Here is a 24988-nt window from a genome sequence, read left to right on the forward strand (position 1 = left end):
GAACAAATATTATTAACTGAGAGCTCTGAGATATTCAAAAGTAAGTCTTATTCATTTCTTATGAATAAGATGTCTTATGTCTTACGTTTTATTCATTTCTGTTTCCCTGCTGCCCAGAATTAGGTTTTTTTCAATCTTACTACAGATTTGTATAAAAGCATAGATCTTGGCAATCTAACAATAATAAAACTTATCAACTAGCATCATATAATCACAGGAGTGAAAAAGGGTATTTTTTTCTCAAATTATTTTAAAAAAAATTTTGGCCACACTGTGTAGCATATGCCCCATCAGGGACTGAACACACGCCCTGCCCCCTGCAGTGGAAGTTCACAGTCATAACCCCTGGACCACCAGGGAATTCCAGTAATACAGGAATGTGTGGTTTCCCAGGAGGAGGGGGAGCTGCCACGGGGCTTGTGGGATCTTAGTTCCCTGGCCAAGGATCACACCAGCATTCTGAGGGGTGGAAGTACAGTCTTAACCACTGGACCGCCAGGGAAGTCCCTACCTACGTTTCGTATTGATCACACACAACACTGTAGAGTAGCAGCATATGAATTACAGTTTTACATGTATTTTTTATATGACAACTCTCAAGGTAATTCCAGCTGACAATTTCCATGCAAAGTATAAGCAGCACATAATGGAAACCTGGTTTAATTCTTTAATATACAAAAGACAATAAAATATGGTAAAGCTATACAACCTGAGTTATTTAAAAACAAATTAGATTTTCAAAGTTATTTATTTACATATTCAAATATTTAAATTTGCTGAATATTAATAAAATAATGAAGGAAATTAAATCCCTTAAAAGTTAACCACTATTATTCTAACTATTCCATTTTATGCTCTTTTTTGCTCCTTCTCTTCAAGTCTTTCTTCATGAATATAACATAATCTTAATGTATGTAAATCACAGCAGAAATGATTTTGTGTTATTTTTTCACTTAAAATTTCTTTTGAAATACTTTAAATATGACTAATGCTCTAATTATATAAATCTGTCACTTCAATTCCCTTATAAAAAACTTGTAAAAAAGAATCACAGAATCATATGGCATTTTTATGAGACTGGAATATTAACTTACTATATCTAAATTATATCTGAAAGAGTCAAAGGTATAAGATAATTAATGAATGAATAAAATGTGATTTAATAAACCATAAAATGAAAGACTCATTTCAAAAAAAAGTTATTTTAGGATCTTATTGGACTTTCTTCTAATTAAAGATTTCCAATTAAACTATTTAGGAAAAGCTGCAAAGTAATTTAAATTTTAAAAGTTCAAAGAAGATCAATAATTGATATTGATTTCAGACTAAAATGTTTTCAGTAATACAAATAGTAATTACCATGACAAATTTTTTGGTTAAATGTGCATTGATCTTTATTGAATAAGTGAGAACTTGAATAACTAAATTCCTGCAAGCCAAATATATGGATATGAGTTTTAAAAATACACAAAGTATTGCAGCACTTATAAAACAGAACGCCATCAACTTCCACGTAAAAGCTGAAATCCAAAAAGAAATTGAAATTGATGCCAGTTTACTTCTGAGAGCTTACTATATTTGGTAAACTGCTTCCTGTTTGATAACACAGTGGTTTCAATTTTATATAAAGACTCATTATAAGCCACAATGTTTCCTAAATATAAAATATGCATTTTATTAACTCCATTTCCTTTTTACAAACAGCCATGGATGTAACTACCAATCACTTTAAAACCAAATTTACATTTCAAGCCTTTTTCTAATGATTTAGTACGTATTACTTTGGAAATTTCCTAACCAGACTACATAACAGTTTACACTGCAACCATCTCTTAAAACTTGCATAAGATGATGATAATGACAACTGCTATTTGGTCCTCCATGAATTTAAAAAGGAAAGCAAAACAAACAGAAACACAAGCCTGGGGTCTCTTAATCCATCTGCATTGTCTGATCATGTCACATTTCAGAGTAGTATATACCAAGCTTTCTCCTCTTCTGAAAATTAGTGGGAAAGAAAAGGACTTGGGAGAATCTTGAGAAGGTAAGGATAAGTAGGTTTGCAAAGTATCACTTAAGTTGCAGGAAAGCAGAAGTTCAGAAACCATCATGGACAAGTGCAGAAAGGGCATTAAAAAACAAAAAGAGCATGGCATTGGAAGGATACAAAAAAAACCTGTTTTTAAAAAAACTGTCATTATCTGTGCAAGTCATGTTTTGCTACTTCCTAGCTTTAGAATTAACCCAGTTATTTAATTTCTCTGTGCCTTGGTTACTATACAGACAGGGATAATAACAGGCTATAGCTCATACATTTACTGAGAGGATTAAGACAATGAAAGTGCTTAGTACAGTGCCTGGCACAGACTAAGCGCTCAATATTTTTGTATAAATCTCATTTCAACTGAGTTCTAAAACAGTTTTAAAACATTGCCTCTAGAAATCTCACATTGAAAATTTGACCTTGGTAATGGAAAGAAACCTGTTTGAAAAAGGAGGACCAACCTACAGGTATTTCTTGAGCATGTACTATGTATCGAGTCATGCAATGCTACCGAATAAACAATATGATACCTGCTTTCCAATAACTCTCCACATTGGTAAGGTAATAAAGGGAGAAGAATACATAGATAATGACATAGAGAAGACAACAAAAATGAAAAGATAAACTGTTTGAGATTGATGGTAACTAGAATATAAGTTCAAAGAAAGCTCTCTGTGGGATATTACAGGATAAATGCAAGGATGTCAGCCTGCAAAGACAAAAACTTCAGATTGAGGGTCAGTGCAAAACAAAATTGATTAGGTAGAGTTTTTAAAATGCTGAAGAATAACGACATAATGAAAGCCTGTTTGGGTCTATCTATATAAGTAAAAATTTCTCAAAGGAACTAAAATTAATGCAGGTATTTGACAGAATCACTCAATTACTGAATCAATGAAAAGTTCCCGTGCTTCCTTTGATGCCTCCTTCTTTCCACAAACAGTTACTGAATACCTACTATCTAGAAGGTAGTATATAAGATGCTGGGAATAAGAAATCATTAAGATTAGGACTATAGTTGGTAGGATGGGAAAAGGTCAGTGTAGATAATCTTGGAAGAGAACCAACCAAGCTTATTTTACTAGCACTATTTTATCTTCTTTTAATTGAGCAAATTGTACACTTATTACAACTTAAAAGATTTTACAATTTTAAGAGTGAATCAAATTGATGCATTTATTATATTTTAGATATGCATTCACATCAAAAGCACACATTCCTAAACTCCATCCTGAAAGAACTAATCACTTAAAAACACAGCAATTGAGGGGGTTTAGGGACTTGAATATAATTTAAGTTTAGGCACCTGAAAACCTATGCTAGACTGACTTGCACAGGAGCCCTCAGATTTACAACACCCTAGCAGTTTTGTCAGCTGCCAGAAAACCAGGAAGAACAGAAAACTAATCCAGGTTGGAAAAAGGGAAACTGAGAATAATTTAGAAATACATTAGGGCTAGAAGAACATCACTGGCCTCCAGCAGGTAATTCAACATTTATAAGAGCATGTAACCTTGGGCAAAGCACTCTACCTTCCTGCATCTCACTCTCTCCATCTGCACCTCAAAGGGTTGGAGAGAGGATCTGTGAGTTAACACAGAGAAAGCACTTAGCATGGTGCTTACACAGAGTAACTGCCTCATATGTCTTATTACTATTGTAAAAGCATCTCTTCAACATCCACTTAGTGAACAATAATCCCTGGCAAAAGTAAACAACAGCTCTAAAAAAGAGGTAGTGTTCAAAAGTAGTACAATAGAAGAAAAAGTAGGAAGTCACAAAATTGTGTTAGTGATCTAAATGTGCTTAGGAGAGGAAAGGTAAACCAGAGGTCACACCAAATGTGTTTTAAATAAGTATATGAAAAGAGAAAGAGAATTATAATCTATATTTAACAAAATCTAAATAACTTCCAACCACTGTACATCATCCTAACAAAAGTTAAACTAATAATGAAGAGTATACGTCTACCAATATAGAATTTGGAATCCCATCACAATGGTTTGTTCAGCTTGTGTAAGTCACAACTGATTGGACACAGTCCCTGTGGGCATGCCATTTCATCCAGACTGGATGGTTCATTAGTCATAATTACTATAACTGTACAGCAGAGACTGCAGCTTTATCTCATCATACATCTTTGATCAAGCTGCTTCAATTTCTGCTTCATCAGCATTTGAAGTTACATTACTGGAGTTTTTTATTTTCCATCAGTGATTAACACAGATTAGGCTGTTCTATCAAAACATGGATTTGGTCTTCACATTTAGTAAGGAGGGCCCAGTTCTGACCACCGTTTGACCTCTGACACTTCAAAAGCACCTAAACACCATGAATCATCAACTGAAATCCAGAACGTTACAGAGAAAATTAAACAAAGAAAAGAACTGACCTGTGTTAAAAGCGTAAGACGACTGGACTTATCAACATTGAGACTAACCATATTTGCTGCAGCTTCTCATTAAACATTAAATCACACATCAGAAGAACACATCATACATATTAATTGTTTCTCAATGTCACTTCGGAAAGACTCATGTCACAATTAGTGCTTCTCTCAAACTATTAGCTACATAAAGAAATTTCCCATGAAGCTGGAAGACGAAATGAGGTAGAAGATTGTACCAAAAGCTTAAGAAACAGATGGATAATAGATTTCACTGAACACTGAAGCATAACATACTTAGTTTAGAAAGGAAAATGTTGCCCAAACATGGTTCAAATGCAAAACACTGTATGAAATTGATGTGTCAGGAATTTTTTTCTTCCAAGTCCTACTAGAGAACAATAGGGGACTAAAAGGCCTGCCTCACGATTTTTGTGTCTCACTATTTTCATGCGCAAAGTGTCCCCACTGTAGGCTGCATGAACAATCATAACCGACAGTTACACGCAGGCACTGAGGCTGCAAAAATCCCAGAGTAATTAGTGTTGTCTGAATGCAATGACATCTGTGTTCTCATGGTCCTCAAGACATGTCAGGCCAGTAAGATGTATATGAAAAAATATGACAAGCATTGCGAATGCCCTTCTGAAAGGTCTTACACTTTGGGGGAACACCGAAGAAATAACACATGTCATCTTCTTTTCATAAACAGTATATTTAAGATTAAAAGATCTAAAAAGACCTTTTGAGTCATTCATTCTCTTTTTGTCAACTATAAAGCATTTATTCAACATACGGCGATGCAGTATGAAAAAAAGTCTGCTGCATGTTTCTCTCTCTTTAAAACTTTCTTAACACAAGTGGTTTTGTGCAATGGCAGCAGCATGTGTGCCCATTTCCATAAGTGACAAAATAGGGAGCATATCCTATTAGCACTGCTCAGATTCTTTACATTTTGATGTTAAACTAATATCTCTCAGTACTGGACATATAACAACTTAAGAGTGTGCTGACAAATGCCTTAGAATTATGTTTGCATTCTTCTAATAATAGAGACTGTCAAACTGATTGCATTAAAAAGCCTTTGTTTTAGGACACCTAATGCTTTTGCCGAGTGGTGCCTACTGCTGAGCCCTCTCTCTAGGCTGTAGCAGTATGTTGGAGCACGCACTTGCTCCAAGAAAGACATTAGTCATCATTAACAGAAGCACTGACACCAAATCTAAGTGCCTCTCCACAATGACCAAGTGGCAATCATCTTTCTCTTACACTGTCACTGCTGATTAGGATTTTCTTTCATGAAAATTTAATTTGTCCCCCTTTCTTCAGCTTTTTTTTTTTTTTTTACATTTCTATAAAACTCTGCATTCAGGAAAGATTTCAAATACAGCAAAATACATTGTACCTATAACATAGCTGACAATATAGAGGTTACAAGATTCTCACTAAATATTTTATCTAATCCAACAGAAAAATACAGGTTAGAGAATGAGTAACAAACAACAGGGAGAAAACAATGACTCTAAAAGGAATCTTGCTTTAAAGAATCTGCAAACCTCAAAGGAGGACTAAAGCAAGAGACCTAAATAAAATTCCTCTAAATATTAGTCACATAATATGAAAGCTTCTTTAAAACTAAGATGGTCATATTTCAATAGCAGCCATTTTTCACTATGTTTCAATTGTGTATTTTTTCATGTCTTAAGAAGGAAGACAGGGGTATTCACACAGACACGTCATGGCAAACTCAAGAAAATATTTAAGCATCCGTACTATCAGTGTGCATTAACCTGCTGGTTACGTAAAAGAAAAAAAGCCCGGGGCTGAGCGGCAGTGTTTTCAGTTGCACTGGACAAATGAAAGTGATTCATGTGGCCATGCATGGTACCCCACGACCAGATGACACTACAGACTTAAACCGCAGTTCTGTACAATATCACAGTGTTAAACAAGATAGCAGAGCGATAAGTTATTTAAGGAAGTCTTAAAAAACATTTACTTTTCTGTTTTATTTCAATTTGTTTAAAGTTTTCCAAAAAAAATGTAAGCATGTGATAGTTCGCGAGGATCCTGGTACAATCCAAACTCCCACTTTCTAGTTATAAATAATATCTTCTCTTAATATTACTTAACTTTTGTAACTAAGTAGATGTTGGCTTAAATTTAAAATATTTCTTAGATCATTTTATATCCCTTTTAGAACATGTGTACCTTTAATCAAAACCTGTTACACTCTTGTGTTTAAGTGAATATGAACTGTCCTTACCTTTGAGTGTAAATATCCACACGAAAGGCTTTTAAAAAAAGAATCAGCCTCACTTTTTAAATTCAGAGACAACTATAATTTATCAAACTTTACTCATTAAATGTTCAACTGCTGACTATTTCACTGTGAAAAGTAATATAAAACAAATTTGAAGGTCAAATAGTAACTGCTTAGTGTCTAATACATCACATTTACAAATGGTTCGAGTTTTTTTTCCTACTGCAGTCGAAACATTTCAGAAGAAATTAGGATTTATAAAGGATCTTTAGGTGCAATTTCTAACTCCTAAACTTCTGTAAGTTCAGAGTTATCATGAATAAGTAAGGACATAGTCTAAATTAAAAGCAAAACCATGCAATAATAACCTAATTGTGCTTGCAGATTATCTTTACAAATAATCTTCTCATTTCTTAATTTCTAAACTAAGTAAAAATGCTTTTTGAATTCACAAAAGCTTAAAAGTAAACTCTACTGAGTTGCACAGAATTTTACAAATCAAAATTTCCAAAACTTAAAACAACATAATTACTAATTCTGAGATCCAGTACTTGTTCAAGTAGAGGAGTTTAGCTCTGTAACTTCCACCCTTCAACCTAAACCTCCAAGTCACTTGTCAGTTAAGGGTTGGGCGATTTATTGACCGGCCCTGGAAGTATACTGTCAGGGCTGAAGGAAATATGAGAGAGGGTTGTGGCGACTGTTCTGGAGCTCATTGATAATGACATACCTGCCTCTGTCACCCATTACCCATACTACAAACTACTTAGACCTAACTGAAAAATCAATAGCCGACTTGCACTGGTTCCTGTGGCTGCCTCCTCTGATTGTCAGCTCCTGTCTAGGGTCAGCACTTACATGAAAGGGGCTGTGACTGCCTGATGCTTTCAGGACAACCTAACGATATGAAACTAGCCAACAGAACAGTAAATTCTGTCTCTCTGCCCTCCTCATCAATTAGGCTTTGACTAGGCTTGCCTGTAGAAACCTGACCTTTTAAGTTTAGGCGAATATGGACTAGCTGAACACACCATTGCCCTCAGCACTGAGCCAGGAAATCTACTGACAGGTTAAACAAAACAGAAGGTTGTAACTGTCATAATTTGCATTGCACTTTCACGCCAACAAGGGTGTTATCAGTAGGGGCAAGCCCTGGAACACACAACTCCAGCACCCTTAAGCCACGCTACTCATAAATTTTCAAGTGAAGTGAGATAAAACATAAATTCACAAATAGCAATGCATTTCTCATCTCTTAGTCTTTTAGGCTTGCACTTTGCAAACCCACAGAGTGTCCATCAGCAACTCTCTCAGTGATCACCTGCCATGCCTACTGCATTAACAAGGGATTTCCAAAGAATACAATATAGACATAAAAATAACTCAACTGCGCGCATTGAAAAGCTATTTTAGAGTGAATTTATAATAAAGCAGACAGACTGATTGATCTATAACTCAAAATGAGAACAATTAGATCTCAGTATGCTGTCTTTTCCTGTCACACTTCCCTCCTTCCAAAAATATCCACAAGCGCAGACAAATAATAAGTTACTGCATAAGTGAAGGGAGGTGTTGAAATTATTTCCTACCATGCTAGTCTGATATAGCATCTTTTACAGTTTGAGGGAAAACTAAAAACATCTGTAAAATAAAAGATGTTAACACTTTTATGCTTGTCAGATCTTCTGATGAAAACAAGTGAAAACCATGAGAAAGTAGCATAAAACTTACTTTAGTGACTCATGTTTTGAAAACCACTTCCCTGCTTGGGTCTATCTTTTATCACAACATAAATATGGTAATGTTATGGCTGCTTAAAGCAATGTCATTTCTCTAAAGAGAAGACTGAACATTCCTTTAAGTTCATTGTGAACTTGAACTTTATTTGGTTTCAAGAACTAATATTTACAGATTAGCTAATCTTAGTGAAAATATCAGAAACACTGAAAGACAATTCAACAACCTGAGCAAATAAACACACCTGCCAACCCTGTGTACACTTTTAAACACATACAGTTTTGTTAAATATATAAGAATACACAGCCTGTTTCATTTTCACATTTCTGTGACCCAACTCCTATCAAGCAATAATTAGCATACTCTCAGAATTTATTCCAACTTGTTAATGGGATCTCCCTCACAACTGTCTTCAATCTATAATTTGCATTCTTCCCTAAAGTCTAAAATATGGACTATAACCATTTGTAAGCTTTTTCCGCGATTATTTTCACATTGAAAACTTTCAGATGGTTGTATCAGAAAAGTGCTGAAATTCTAAATGTGTGCAAAAAGATTTCTGATTTAAAATCAACTGCTAAAGATATAAACAACAACTCTGATCATGTTGGGGTAAGAAATTATAGATTTCTGACTATCAGAAGAGGCAGAAAAACTCATCTGTCCCCCCATTTAACAATTGGGAAAATATGAGTAGAGATAATGACTTGATCAAGGTCATTCGCACAACTTGTAACCAAGGAAGGGTAAAAATTCAGGCCTTCTTATCCCCTAGGCTAATGCTCTTTAATAAGCTACCCACCCCAATATTCTTGGGCTTCCCTTATGGCTCAGCTGGTATAGAATCTGCCCGCAATGTGGGAGATCTGGGTTGGGAAGACCCCCTGGAGAAAGGAAAGGGTACCCATTCCAGTAGTCTGGCCTGGAGAATTGCATGGACCTTATAGTCCATGGGGTCGCAGAGAGTCGGACATGACTGACCGACTTTAAATGTAATGTGTGTCTCCCTTTATCTTATCTATCCAGGTAAGCTATGTGACAGGCAACAAACTTACATTAAAAAAAAAAAAATTACACAGCTTTGTATTTCATTAATTTTCAATACAATTTATAGAAAGTTTTGACTAATTTGAAGGAAAGATTAGATCTGTAGAACATTTAACCAACCAGGTTAAATAACCAACAGAACAAATGACTATTAGAAATATAAGATCTGATTAAGTGAGGTTGGAACCCTTTACTTATCTAATAAGATGATTTAACTGTGCATCTGGCAGCCTTTCAGGTCCTCTGTGTGTGCCTATCTGATAGCAAAGTGAAAGGGCATGGGTAGTGTCTGTCCCAGCAAGCAAATCATTTGGAAAAAGTCATAGTCGTAGATCAAAGATTTTTCACTCTATCTAGGCTGATTTAAACCTACCAACCCAGGTTTTGTCTACAGACAAAACCAGTCAAAAAGTAAGAGAGTAATTCTTTAGGATCCAAAGATAATAAGGGAAGGGAGAAAGGGAAAATTCAGAAAAGAAACAGACTGGCAGAATCTTGATATACATAGGCCAAGACAGCTGTTTTATATCCCAGCTTTACTTCACATGGTTAAAGGAAAAGTTTCCACTCCTTAGATCATCAAATATTATTTCATTTATACTACACAGATGTCTTCTATATGTAGATTAGAGCCAATGAAGGATTTTTGTTGTTGTTATTTAACCACTACCAGGAATCATAGCAACCTCTCAGCACATCACTTTTACTCAAATTCAGAGTGTTTAAAGGAAGGAATAGGCTAGATTTTTTAACATTTTCATTAAAAATACCACAAAGTCTATTAAAAATTTCCTGTAATTGTAGCAGAAGATGGATTCAAGATTACTACTACTACTAATACAGATGGAGTGCTGCAGAACCTATATATTTCAAGAAAAACAGATGTTGAAAAGAACTACTTTTCCAGAAGTGTAACAAAAACTTACCTACAATATGCTTAACTGATAAATTTTAAACAGAGATCCACAAAATGTCTCATATGGACTGAAAGAAATATGGAACGTAACAGCAAGTCTTATATTTTGAACTAAGCCCCGCTCAGTACTGGCATAATCAACAGCCCTCCTCACCATCATCTGTTTCGTAAATGTCTGGCACTATCACCAGAGAAAGCAGAAACGGGAGTGGGGATGGCTCTGAGATCCCAAGAAACATTCTACGTGTGAGTCAGTACTGTTATCTTATGAAACAATGGAAACCACATCTCCTTTCAAGCAAACAATTCGATGTTCCAAGTAGAACTGAATGAAACTGAAATCAAAAGCCTTGACTTATCTAGCATCAGGTTTAATAGTAACAATCTTGATTTTCTGTCTTCTGGAAGTGATATTAAAGGCCAGTAAAAGTTTGTTTCTCAAAAATGGAAGAGACATAAATAATAACCCACTAATTATATAATCCTCCCATAAATCGTTAAGAATTGGCTCTAGTAAAAGCACACTTTCATTTGTTGGAAATTATAGTAAGTCATGATGTCAATGTTATTAAACAGGAAAAATATAATATATACCTCAGAGTATATTAGTAAGTTAAAATTGTTAAAATGAATGAAAGAAGGAAGAAAGGAAAGATGAAGGAAGGAGGGAAAGAAGACAGACAAGGTAGACTTTTATTTGTTCAAACTTTTCAGAACTGTCTTATAGAAATAAAGGAATGTGACTGCTGCAACTCAAAAATGTATGTATTTCTTGGTAAAGTTAAAAGACATAAGTGAAAATATAGTAAATTCAATGAAATGCCTTCTGAAAAATAATCGCCAAATTAAGACTGTCTTAACACGCATATCCTAGCTCAATAATGTTGCATTTACATTTCAGTCAGGCTAAAAACTGCTCACTTCCATTTTCCTGAATACAAGTTCTTTGCTCTATAATCATCTACTTGATGATATGACCTTATGAATAGCTCAATAAAGTACTCATATACACAGTTGGTACTAAACTTTTGAAAAAAACATCTATTGTATTTTCAATTGTCTCATCCTACTAAATTATACAGAATTAGACTTGTAAAAGCTTAATAAGTGTAAATATCACTAATCAAATATATTATCCAAGGTAAGCCAAACAAATTTAATTCCACAAAACAATATTCAAAAGGTATATAGAAGCATTTTTAAATATTAGGTAATGCAAAGTTAAGACCATTCCTTTGACTTTATAGAACACTAAATTGAAACTGTTCAAACGAGAGCAATATCCTTGGCTTACCAATCAATGTGATTACAAAGTTTGCGTTTCTTCTCTTTTTTTTTAAGCTATTTTGTGAAGGAAATTTAAAAAAACAATTTGTTTTGACAGTATGACTGACCATTTAAGGTAACAGGAACTATTGTGAAACTGCTCAAAGAAAACACTGAATGACTGATTATTCTCCAGATTGATTTCAGAGTCATAATTACCAATAGCTTATAAATAATTTCTCTCACACTAAGGAGTTTTGGAAAATTAGATCATTTGACAGAGAATGAAAGAGAATATGATTTTACTTTGAATGTGTACCATATAATCCTAACAGTTGGTGCTATTACAGCTTCTTACAGATATTTTAATATCTTCATCAATGAACTTTCACCAATTAATACACTAACAAACTATGTTTGGATTATTCTTGTTTTTACTGGAATAGTTTTTAAATTTGGGAATTTAATATTTACTTATTTTCCCTTTTACACCTTGATCCCCTAAAAAAGAATTTTCTTCTTAAAAATATTAAGCATTTCTATAAATACTCTGAATGATTAAGCATATAAGAACCACTTAGCAACTTGCATTGATATTTTTAAAGTCAGATTATAGAGGATAAGAATATATACAGGTAAACATGTGATCTTTTGTTTTCCCAAAAGTATAAATCCTTCAGACAGTTGATATTTTTAAGTCAATAATCTGATTATTTTTTAAATAATTCTAAAATATTTTCCTGGAAAATAAAAACATATAAAGTTTCCATACTCTTTAGCAAAGATTATTAAAATACTATATGCTGTTTCTAGGGATAATAAATTAATGGGTATCTTTTAAGTCCCAGTGATATGATAAAGTAAACCTGCTCTGAAGTTTAACTCAGCACATTTCTAAGTAAAGATCAGCAAAAAATAAAACAGTTTAAGGATTTTGAATTCCCTGGAAACGTAAACAGGATTATAACTGTCAGATGTACAGAAGCACTGGCTTCGGCCATTAGTTGGGTTTTGCTCTGAGAAACACAACATGAACTACTGAATCATTTCTTTTCAAATCCATACATTCCCTGCAGCAGTGCAAGCTTCATCAGCAGCGGAAGAATGTATAAAAATGACAGGCAAAGAGCATCAGTTTTCTTTTTCTCTCATACTGTTTGCCTGCAAATGGAAGACAGGGTTGTTTCTCAAAGAACTGAAGTTGAGGTTGCTTAAGTCAATTGCTGAAGGAAAATATGACTGAATTCTCTATGCAAGAAAGTTTTATAATTGGATAAACTGAGAAAATCAAGCACTGTAGTATTATAAGATTAACATTCTAACTTACTTGCTCATCATTCTTCAATTAGAAATATTTTCAGCTTTTTATGTATTCTGTCAACTCATCATCTTATTTTAGCACCATTCATACAGTACCTGGTTCTGCTTCTGATTTTAAATATAAAAAGCCCTTCAAATGAAAATATATAATTTTTTTTCAAAAATATTGTATTTGTATAAAGAGTTAAAATTTTTATTCCCAAGTTTCTGTACACATAAGTGTTTCACTGCAAAGGGAAATTCAATTAATAATTAAAAGTTTATTTAACCACAACCAAGTAAAAATAGGATCTAATGTATGACCTGGCTAGTCTTCTGGAGCGTAAACATTCACCTTTTTCAAAAACTAGCACAGTAATTGCTGTAATTTGACTCACTTTTTTTTTAAGGAAATAGGAACTTTTCAGACTAAAGTTTAAACATACATATCTGAGTTTATAGTAACTAAAAACATGCCCACCTCAGTATTATCATCTATAGTCTCATAAAATGTTCCTAGTGTAAGGACAATGAAGGTAAATCCTAGAGAAGTCTGAAGGTTATGAGCTACATGAAATCCAAAACAAAATACTCAAATCACACACTGCATGTCCTCCTTCTCTTTTTAGGAATGTCTGTAGCCAGACCAACATGATAAGTCTGGGCAGAAGCATGCTGATGTTGGCACTGCCTAAACCAAACAAACAAGATGTTTAACAGTCAAATAAAATGTCCTGCAGCCTCCCTAATGAATTTGTCAAGGACCATCAGATTCCGCTCCCCCTCTTTTGCCTCATTAACTCAAGTATGATGAGACGGATTATAACAAGAGAATACAGATCAATCGGTCTGAAGACTTGAAGTGGCTTTTAGCCTCTAGAGTTTCTTTCTCTCACTTGGTCTCCTTTAATAGAATACGGTATCTCCTGCAGAAGGGGCTGCCACTTCGTTTTAATACACCATCAAGGAGCTGCTGATGGACTTCTATACTAACATACATAAAAGCAGAGGTGACAGGGGCTCTTCAATTACAGCCTCCTCGGATACCGTTTCCCCCTTCAATTATTCAACCAGAGGAAGAGCGGATCCGCAAACACACAGCTGAAGCTGCTCTGAGAGAGGAGGCAGCCAGTGAGTTGGGGTGGGGGGAGGGGAGGGGGGGGAGGAAGGGGACCAGCAAGAGGGAGCATTATTTGCTGGAAGTGTTTAAGTTTATTGCTCAAATGATGTTTCTAATTAGTACCAAGGCAATAAATTAAAGTCGCCTTTGTTTAACTGATTTATTATTTACTAGAGCATCTACCTCGGACAGGGTAAATTGGTAATGAATTGTTTTTAAATCAAAACATTTGTAACGTTTTATCATCCCTCGGCCTCAGTATGTAAAAGTGGACCAGAGAGGGGACAAGGGTGGGACGAGGCTTGGCCTTGCGGGCCGAGCCGGGAGGAGAGGAGGCGGGGGTGTCCGGCGAGAGGCGGCCAGAAGCTCCGCTCGGCCCGGGCCGCCCCACCCGGGAAGGGCGCGCGCGGGGCGGAGGGCGCCGGAGGCGGGCCGGCGCCGTCACCCGGGGCCTCGCGCACATGCTCGCTCCCCGGGGCGTCGCGGCCCGGGCGGTCCTCGCGCCAGGCCTGGGCGGCTCAGACTGGGGGCGCGGGGAGAGGGTCCAGGAGGGCAGGCTCCGCATCTCCGGCCCCGCCGCCACTCTCCGCCCAGCAACCGCCCTCGGGAAAAGGCATGCGGGATCCTCCGCTCCCGCCGCCAAGTGCCCCTGCTGCCACTGACACTGCCCAGAGCGCCGCTGCGGCCACGGCCAACTGCCCGGGTGCCAGCAGAGCCCGGGCGCCCGCGCGCGCGGACCGCGGACCGCCGGTTCAGTCCATCCCCCCGTGGCCCGGGGTCCGACGCCAGCCGAGTGCCCGGGAAGGCGGGAGACCGCCATAGCCCGCGGCCGCCGGCGCCACCGCCACTCCCGAGAAGTCACTACAGCTCGGCGTCCCGGAGTCCCGCGGACTGCTCTTCCAACCCCGGCTGCTGAGATGGATAGCGGACGACAAATCCGACTTGATTCAAAAAGGACAAAAAGGGCAAACTTCATTAGAAAGAGACTTATAGCAACAAGAGTGAAGGGGTGATAAGATGCCAGACGTGTAATAAAGAAACAAGAGATCCAAGTGTCTGACTGCAAGTACCTGATGAAACAAACTTTCCTTCTGCAACTGAATTCGGGTTCACCTGATTCAGCCTTGAGAGAGCAAGTCAAACCTTCCCACGGGGTTTTGCAAAGCCGCATACAGTTTGCAAAATGAAGTCTTAACACAATGGGCTTCATAGATTTTCATTGTTATAGCATTATCAGAGAAACATAAGGTCCAAAATCTAACTAAAAGCATTTCCGTCTACTTGATGTGTCCTAAAAAGACTCAGAACCCACACACCTGAGGTTCAAACATAAACCTTCAATTCTAAGCAAATCAGAAACACTGTTATAGCTTTTTCAACCAAAAGTACCTAAAGGCTACCATATAGGTTCAGCTTGAAAGGCTAATACATAGACTAAAAGCACATGCATGAGTTTCACTGAAATGCCAAGGGAGGAGCAAGCCATCTGTGTAATCAATAACAGGATAGTTTATAGATTTTTGCAGCAGTGAAGTCTTTTAAAAGCAAGAGTCAATTATGAAAATAAAATGATTTTACAAGAGAAATTCTGTACTGCCTGAAAAATATATTCAAAATTAGATTTGTAACATAAACATTTTAAGAAAACTTTAACTCAGGTTCACATTTACTTCCCTTCGTTTTTATTAAGTTTAAAATTTTAGTGGCTTATTTTAAAAGTATATCAAACAAAATTCTACCATGTATAAATCTGCACCATTTCTCACAACTTAAACATATTTTCTAATAAGTTAGTTCTTGAAACAATATTAAATATATCTTAATCTTAATTATGAAGTAATTATAAAACAAGGTACTTGCACTATTTGTGTCCTGCCTTGTTTTTCAACAGCACATGGAAATTACTGAAAGAGATTTACGATTATAAACCTTCACCCCATGTCCACCCCCCCTCAACTGCCCAACTGGCGCACAAACACTGCAATCGCTAGGGTTCTTGGCAACAATGGGAGGGGAGGGGAAGAAAAGGAAGACTTTGCCTGAGGAGAAAATCTAGAAAAATTTAGGTCCTTTCCCAGATTTCCCTTCCTCCTTCCGTTTGCCTTGAAGCGAAAGTAATTTTGTTAGAGTTTGCACCTTCTTCACAATCCTGATTGGAAAGGAAAAAAAAGAAAGTGAACCTTTCTGAACCACTGCCACTCTCCCTTGAATCATTCCAGCCATCTCCAAGAAGTCCCTTCTCTATATACTCTTTTTCTTCCTGGCAATTGATAAGAGTGGAGGATAAAAAGAGGGGGCTGTAAAATGTGTGTAAGCGTTTGACTTCTACTATCTCCTCCTATTTTCTTACTTCTCTCTTTCCTCCCTTTCTTTATCAAGGGCAGCGGTGGCTGCTACTGTTTGCCAAGCATGCCTGTCTTCTCTCCGGGATTGGCTACAGCACTGACAGCTCGGATAGCGATTGTAGGAACTGAAGCTCCACCCCCCTCATGATGGTCCAGGACCATTCATAAACTAAATAACTCCAGGAAACAGCAAGGGAAGAGAGAGAGATTGGGGAGGGGGGGGGGAGAGAAAGAGGGAGAGAGGGAAAAAGACAGGGAGGGAAAGGGAGGGGGGGGGAGGGAGAAGGAGAGAGATTAGGAGAGGGAGAGAGAGAGAGAGACATCGGAGGGGAGGAGGGAGACGACTCAGAAAGTGGAATCTGCACAAGCAACCTAAAGGGGGAGGAGAAGAAAAATCCTGAAGTCGTTATAACTAAACCCCAGATGCAACGCAAGCAAGGACTTCGTCACACTAAAACAGATTCTGTGAGAGCCAAATTTATAAATTACGAAGCAGAAATGAAAATCAAAGAACTTCCAGGGGTTTGCACCTAGAGAAAGACAAGAAGAACCCACTGCAAACAAGCCAACCCAGTTCAAACAACGCCTCCAGTAGGAAAAGAGGAAAACCGCTACCAGAGGACCCCCTGAGCGGAAAGCAGACCTACACACTGGGAGTGCAGGGCATCTTAGAACCTCTGAGCGTGCTGCGGGCTGAGTTGCACTTCGCTGCTCTCTGGACATTAATTACACCCTTCACCTTCCATTTGGGGGAGGGTGAGAAGAAAAGCACTCACCTAAGCTGGATAAAGAAGTGCTACCAGCGTGGGAGAGAAGTTTAAGAATGAAACACTGAATGTTTTGCTTTTATTTTTAAATTTACTTCGGCGCTTAACAGACCTCATTTCCAGATTTCTGGACCATCTCCATCTCCGCTGCAGACGTCTAAGCCTAACCTCTTGGTAACCTGAATTTTTCCGTCTCACCCTGTCTTTGCCCACCCCCCTTCCTTCCCTTCATCTTGCCCGCAGGCACATCTTCATTTCACTTATCAAGAGAAAGGGAAAAAAAGTCCCAGCAGGTACTTTTCTTTTTCAAAGATTTTTTTTTTCTTCTTATTTTCTGGAGAAGAAAAAAGCTTTCAAAAGAGGGGAAAGAAAGTGCTAGACGGCTGAAGCATCAGCCAGTCAGCCCAGGTGGGAACAAGAGTGAAAGTGGGGCTCAGGGGGAGCGCAGTGCCTCTTTCGCAAGCCGCAGGGCCACCACCAGCGCCTGAGCCTTGGATCCCTCAACGTATTGCGAGACGCCGGTGTACAGCCCGGACCTGTGCCCCAACATGATCGCCGCTCAGGCCAAGCTGGTTTACCAGCTCAATAAATACTACACCGAGCGCTGCCAGGCGCGCAAGGCGGCCATCGCCAAGACCATCCGAGAGGTCTGTAAGGTGGTCTCGGACGTGCTCAAGGAGGTGGAGGTGCAGGAGCCTCGCTTCATCAGCTCCCTGAGCGAGATCGATGCCCGCTACGAGGGTCTGGAGGTCATCTCGCCCACGGAATTCGAGGTGGTGCTCTACCTAAACCAGATGGGCGTCTTCAACTTCGTGGACGACGGCTCGCTGCCAGGCTGCGCGGTGCTCAAACTGAGCGATGGGCGGAAGCGGAGCATGTCTCTCTGGGTCGAGTTCATAACAGCGTCCGGCTACCTCTCGGCACGCAAGATCCGCTCCCGTTTCCAGACGCTGGTGGCTCAGGCGGTGGACAAGTGCAGCTACCGGGATGTGGTCAAGATGATCGCGGACACCAGCGAGGTCAAGTTGCGCATCAGGGAGCGCTACGTGGTGCAAATCACTCCAGCGTTCAAGTGCACCGGTATCTGGCCCCGCAGCGCAGCACAGTGGCCGATGCCCCACATCCCCTGGCCTGGCCCCAATCGGGTGGCGGAGGTCAAGGCCGAAGGGTTCAACTTGCTCTCTAAGGAGTGCTACTCGCTGACCGGCAAGCAGAGCTCCGCCGAGAGCGACGCCTGGGTGCTCCAGTTTGGGGAGGCTGAAAACCGTCTGCTGATGGGCGGCTGCCGAAACAAGTGTCTCTCGGTGCTGAAGACGCTGCGGGACCGCCACCTGGAGCTGCCGGGCCAGCCGCTCAACAACTACCACATGAAGACGCTGCTGCTGTACGAGTGCGAGAAGCACCCGCGGGAAACGGACTGGGACGAGGCATGCCTCGGAGACCGGCTCAACGGCATCCTGCTGCAGCTCATCTCCTGCCTGCAGTGCCGCCGCTGCCCCCACTACTTTCTGCCCAACCTCGACCTTTTCCAGGGCAAGCCCCACTCGGCCCTGGAGAGCGCTGCCAAGCAGACCTGGAGGTTGGCCAGGGAAATTCTCACCAATCCCAAAAGCCTGGACAAACTATAGGGTGCTGGGGACTGCTTGAAAAGCGACACGGACGGGAATGCTCTCGAACACACGACAGACACACAACTCGGCGACAAACTGCGAGGACTCCAGACACAAACTTTTTCTGTCAGCCACCTAAGAGGAACGGAACCCGGCAGAAGACTTCCTTAATTCACAAGCAAACAAAAAGGAGAGCAAACCCACCACCCCACCAAAATCACATTCTTGCACAAAAGTGATCGTTTTCTTCCAAACAATGTGAATTTAAAAGGTCACACAAAAGAAGCAATCGGGCTTTGCCACCACAAAATGAAACCCAAGGTACATTTTCAAATCAAAATATAGTCGTTTCTCCCTTTTCCTTCTCTCCCACTCTTCTCTTTCTCCCTCTCCCTCTTCCACTCTCCCCACTTTGTTTTGGGTTGCCTGAATGTTGTCACCAAGTGAAAAAAAAAAAAAGTATTTAATTATATGTAAAATTCTTCTTTTAAAAACAAAGTTTTGCTGATGTTAACTGTATCTCAGTGCCAATGTCAAATGTGCCCCTCCTTCTCCCACACCTCTTCCCTCACCCTAAGCAGCAGTCTTGTTGAAAACAGTAATAAAAATATGACTTTACATTGTAATTGACTGACTGTGGATTGTTCTTAAATGAAGGCAGGTGAGAGCACAGTTTATAGTTTATAACATAAAGATGTGAACTTGAGGAACTAAATGCAAGAAGCTTCCATTTTAACTCCAGTCTGCAAAATTTACAAATGTAGAACATTTTGTAGATTTAACCATTCAAGTTTCCACCAAGATACTTAGAATAAGGAAAATATTAATTTTACACAACTATATGTTTGTTCTGTAGATTTTCATATTAAAAGTAGTATCTTATTTCACACTTGAAAAAAGAACAGATTTTGTATGGAAGAACTAATTCTGATCCTAATTTTAAAAGAAAAAGTTTTTTCACATTAAAAATTAAGAGACTTGCTCTCTTACGCTATAATTGAAAAAAAAATCCCAAGCCTGAATTACAAAAGAAACATTTATGGATCCTTTCTGAATAGTTAACACAATGAGTTAATACTTAGCCTCCAATCATTTGTTCTCTTCAAGTTTTAAATAATACAAACTTAACAATTAAATCAGCAACAGTAAAAGAATAAAACGGATATAGTAATTTTCCTTTTCCCCAGCAAATGGTGAAATGAACAATCCAGATTTATAAATTACTTAAAGTTTTTAAATGCCTTAATGATAAATGCTGTAACTATGATCATCTTTTTAGAATCCAAATCCCAGAATTATTCAGAAGTAGCTTATAGGCAATTTAAATTTTAAAAACTGTTTCATACTATTTTTATGACCGAAGAAAAATTACATATAAGTAGGCTCCTCCTCTTTCTGCCTTTCTAATGTATTCATCTCAACATTTCAACTTTAACATAGGTTTCTTTTTAATTCAAGGAAATAACTGATTACAAAATTAAATAATTAGTAAAACTGAAAGCATCCCCAAGGTTCTTCTTTATGCTGGAGGTTACTGTATACTCCACTAGACATGCTAATACAAGGCACAGGTACTGAATATATGTCAGATTTTGCCCTTTAATATTTAAAATTTATTCTTTGAATTAGCCCAGTTTTCAACTTACTGAGAAAATCCATGAATGAGAGATACAAAGAAAAATGTTCTACAAAGCAATTTTAAAGATCAGAGGAAGAAGTCAGAGTGGGGGTGGCGGGGTAAGGAGGGATGAGCAGCAGGATAGCAGAGATGGATGAAAACAAGGAAGCTACTCAGAGCTCTAGTGCCTGGTTCACTTGGTAAAGCAGGCTTCAGTTTTTAAGATTCCCAGGTAAAAATTCCATAGCAAAAAACAGTTCTGAGTTAGAAATATAAAGTTCAATTTTATCAGTTCTGAAATCATCTCCACTCTTTCAACCTATACTAGACCTTTCTCAGGTCTCTCTTCCTGCAGACACAGAATAAACACTGTAACAATAACTAGGTCAGGCATATATACCAGTTTTTTAAATAACACAGATGAATTTACTCTCTAGGGAAAATGTTCTGATTTTTAAGAACAATTTCAAAGCAAGCAGAAGGTACTTACAAAGAAATGACGTAAGGGCACAGTGTTTAGTTGAAAAGATAAAAATGACATTTTAAAATGACCATTTTTTTACTCACGAAAGTATATAAAGCATTAGACATGTCTCCTCCCAAATGTTCCAGGAAAAAAGTTTTAAGAAGCAAAAATTCCCCCAAATTCAGTATCTTTTTTCCATCCTTATTTAATGTAATGCAGGTATCACCAACAAGAAAAAACTCCAGTCCCTCAATTAAAAAAGCACTAACATCTATAAAAATCAAAAATTCTTCAAATAATGGGCTGAAACATTTTACTAATATAAAGTAGCTACAGTTTTGATTTCTGTACATTTGGCAGGATGCAGCAGTACAAGGTCTGTGATTAGGCTCAAAGATCCTATATTATACAAGCAGCAGGGGAAAAAATAATTTAATGATGCTGCACAGAAAAAGATCAGACAGAAATAGAAGTTATAACTTCCCCCAAAAGGAGTCAATAACTTCAAAGAGCCTAACCATAAAGATTGGCAGAGGTTTTAACAATAAGGACAACTCATTAGATACTTTTAAAATAAATCACATTTTAGACTTTACGCCATGTATGTCCCAAAACATAATATTTTGAATTAAATTTTGGCCTTTCACACTCACAAATTACTATAAATTAGAGAGTTTGGGTAACTTTGGTTACTTTCCTTTCCGAAAAGCTGAAACAGGTTTTCAGACATTTCAGCCATATAACAAAGTAGAAATTTTTTCTAGCTGATATAATTTCAGAATTAAAGTTTTCTCTACATTGGATTAGCTGCATTCTCAAACTCAAAACAATCAGTTCCAGCACAGACTTCCTTTCATACAGCCTACCAAGTCCCATCTTAATAAAAGCAGCAATGCTGAACCCAAAGGCTATAAACATGCATAAGACAAGAGATGATTTGTAAAGTTTTAAAAAATTATAACATTTTCATTAAGAATGACTTTGAAATTCTTCTAAGTCACTAAATTTTAATAATTCAGATGTTTACAAGTTCAAAGAATTTCCTACCAATAAACTCAAGAAAAACATACACATATATGTGTGTGGACATATACCACACATAACACACACTAACAGCCTGTAAAAGAAAGGATTCCATTTTTAAAAGCCTCTTCTCTTTCTACAGGTTACTTACTTTGCTCCTTTTAAGAGACTCAGAACAAATTCTACCATTCACTTGCATGAAATAAACCTAATTTTGGCTTTACGGCTGTGCTACAAATGTCTCTTAGTAAAATAAAGTTGCCAAGGTCTGAAAAGTAATCAGAAATACATTTTAAAGGGGAAATTACAATTTCATTTAAGAATAGGAAATTATGCAGCGCCTTGTAAAATCAACTACAGGTAATGGGAAACAGAGGTATCTCGCGCACACAAGCCATGCTTGCGTGCACGACAGAGTAGTAAGTCATGTGGACAAAGCAAGGAGAGTGATATATTGGTATTATATCCAGAAAATATAAAGGCTAAACAAAATAATTTAACTCTGAATCTCACTGAATTGTGCAGCTTAATTCACCCTGGACCCTTTGAGGCAAAATATATTTTATAGACGATATTCCCTGAGGTTCTTCCTCCACCCCAGAATGAGCTAATGATAAATGCAATTAAATGGAAATTGTTTCTGAATCTAAATGAACTTCAATAATGTAACTAGCTGGTAAGGGAATCATAAGCTAAAAGAGATAGTTGTCGTGCATACAGGCAGAAGCAATTCATCAAGAAATTCAAACTATCTCTCTCAGATTTTACTAACGCCAGTCTTACTCAACAGCAGTCCACCATCCCATCATAAGAAAAACAAAAATTCCATAAAAAGGAAACCCACTCCTCATCTTCTCACCTTGGGGTCGATTTTCTTGAAGTTAGGGTCTTCTTCATCCACCTCAAAATAGAGTTCGGAGGAGGTGACAGAAAGAGTGCCCTTTACTACAACAGAGGGGGCCACAAGCTGAGCTGGTGTGCTCAGGCTAACAGGACCTGCCAAAAGGAAAAGACAAGCCGGACAAGTTGGAGTGACATTTTTTCAAAAAATCAAGTGGATTCAGGCAGAAATTTCATATAATTTTTAAATTTTCTCCTCTAGCAAACTGCCTGCCAACCCCTTTTACACTTATAAATTCTGTCCACCCCAAACCTCCCACTGAAAATGCAAAGTTAGGGTTCTCATATTAAGAAATCTATATATAAAAGGCGGTTAATCATAACAGTAAACTACGAAGCAATTATTTTACAAGGAGTCTGCCAAGCTTTGGTCTAATCTCCTGGTTAGAAGGTGACTCTGCCTAAGTAAGTCCATCCACATTCCATTTAGAAAACAAGCCTCGGGCTATCAAACAACATGGAACAACAACTAGGAGCAAAGAAGGCTCCATAGGTTTCCAAGGCCAGAGGTTAGCTTAGCGTTTGGCTGAGGCATGATTATAAAAAGATCACCAGCTTATCAGTGAAGTGAGAAATGTTAAACCATATTATCTGATAAAGATTGTGTGCCAGGTTGACACAAAACCTCTTCCATAACAACTTTACCCCATAAAAAACTGGGGAAAATACTTCTTTTCTAAGCCTGCCCTTCCATTGTTAAATATTGTTCAATGCGTCCAAATCTAATATTAGTGTAGTTCGGGGACTCTGGGAGTAAACAGCTGGAGGGTGGGTTTCCAAGTGAATGAATTTTTATTGGAATAATCAAATCTCCACAGGGCTTATCAAAGAGACAAATCAGCCTGCTACTGAAAACAATGGATTCAGTACAGATAGAAGAGCATAAAGTATATTAGAGCCAAACCTAAAATAAGGACTAAAAATAACGATTATACATCTATATACTTATGTAGCGAAAGATGTAGCAAGGTTTTGAAATTCCAAGTAAATTCCTCATTGGAAAAATCCTATAGGTGAAGAAAAAAGCAAGACAAGACTGGCATTTATAGTCTTGAATTAATATAGTGCCTACAAACAAGGTACACCTATTCAGGTAATCAATGGGTGAATAAGTGTTTCAAAATTCAGATGAATTGGCATTTCCATCGATTGTTGGAAGGGTGTTGGTCCTTAATCTCACATCAATCTTAATGTGTGCCAGCAGGACAATAGGAGGGATGCTCTGCGGAGATCAGAGCAGGTTTTGCCCTCTATTCCCAATGTACAAATACATTGTGTTTGCAGATGGGCAGCAGATAACTGCAGAACAGCCATGATTTCCCAAAGCTCATCCCCATAAATGGATGAAATAAGCAGCTATGTGTTCTTTTGCTGTCTCCTTTGCCCTCCGTACATTAGCATGTAATCCTGAGAAGAAATAACATTTTTTCAATCATTCTCAGACATTCAATTACAGGGTAAGCAGACAGCTGCAGGAGCTGGGGCAGCCTAGGTCCTACAGAAGACCCCTGACAATTTCCACTTCATTTCTAACCCACACCACTTTATTAGTGTGGATTACTTCTTAATCCTATTGCCATTGTCAAGATTATATAATTAAACTCCCCTTTCACCTCTATTACTGTATGAATGTATTACTAGTAGCAAGAATAGAGGCAAAATAAAGGAGGAGGAAATGGGTAAATGGATGCAAAGGAAGAGACTAGAGAATAGCAGCGCACACCTTCCTCTCTACTCCCACCCCAAACCCCTTAACAGTATGCTCCAATTAATTTCATTTCACTTTACAAAGAGATTTATGGCCATCAGGGAAGATACCATCATATTTTTGCTTTTCATTATCATTCATTGCATGGTTGCAGATATGTCACTAAATGAAAGATTTTTTCATTCCTTTTAATGTAAAGTTATCAAAATAGAAGGGTATATAACTTTCATCTATAGAAGTTCTAGAATCTTTCAGATTTTCCTCCTTGAGGGACATAGTCTCGGGCACTAAAAAAAAAAAAAAAAAAAGCCATTTAATGAATGACTAAAATTTCAAGCTAAACAAGAGAATTTTTCCCTTAAGGGAAGTAAAACTGAAAATCTGCAGAGCACAAATCAAAAATTCCTACATCAGGTAAAATATGTGAATCCTGTGAAAAGCCATAGCATTCTTGAAATGGATTTTTTTTGAGA

At 38.0% G+C, this 24988-nt stretch overlaps 2 protein-coding genes across 9 annotated transcripts in view; one reads left to right on the top strand and one right to left on the bottom strand.

Annotated features, from left to right (window-relative positions):
* The window catches only part of LRBA (LPS responsive beige-like anchor protein), a 747585-nt gene that overhangs the window by 291978 nt on the left and 430619 nt on the right, over positions 1-24988 (bottom strand). For all 8 annotated transcript variants that reach the window (XM_025267094.3, XM_044930515.2, XM_025267095.3 and 5 more), the window contains one exon: positions 22767-22903. In XM_025267094.3, coding sequence (XP_025122879.2) covers positions 22767-22903 — 137 coding nt within the window. The remainder of the gene's footprint in view (positions 1-22766; positions 22904-24988) is intronic.
* MAB21L2 (mab-21 like 2) lies at positions 17739-18868 on the top strand. The gene has a single exon (XM_006060996.3). It carries the CDS (start codon positions 17739-17741, stop codon positions 18816-18818), a length of 1080 nt encoding a protein of 359 aa, XP_006061058.1. The 3' UTR covers positions 18819-18868.

This window comes from Bubalus bubalis, chromosome 17 (assembly GCF_019923935.1).
Source record: "Bubalus bubalis isolate 160015118507 breed Murrah chromosome 17, NDDB_SH_1, whole genome shotgun sequence".
In the NCBI taxonomy this organism is placed as follows: domain Eukaryota; kingdom Metazoa; phylum Chordata; class Mammalia; order Artiodactyla; family Bovidae; genus Bubalus; species Bubalus bubalis.

Excerpts from the sequence above, each read along its gene's own strand:
- MAB21L2 (XM_006060996.3), top strand. The coding sequence starts at position 17,739 with ATGATCGCCGCTCAGGCCAAGCTGGTTTACCAGCTCAATAAATACTAC.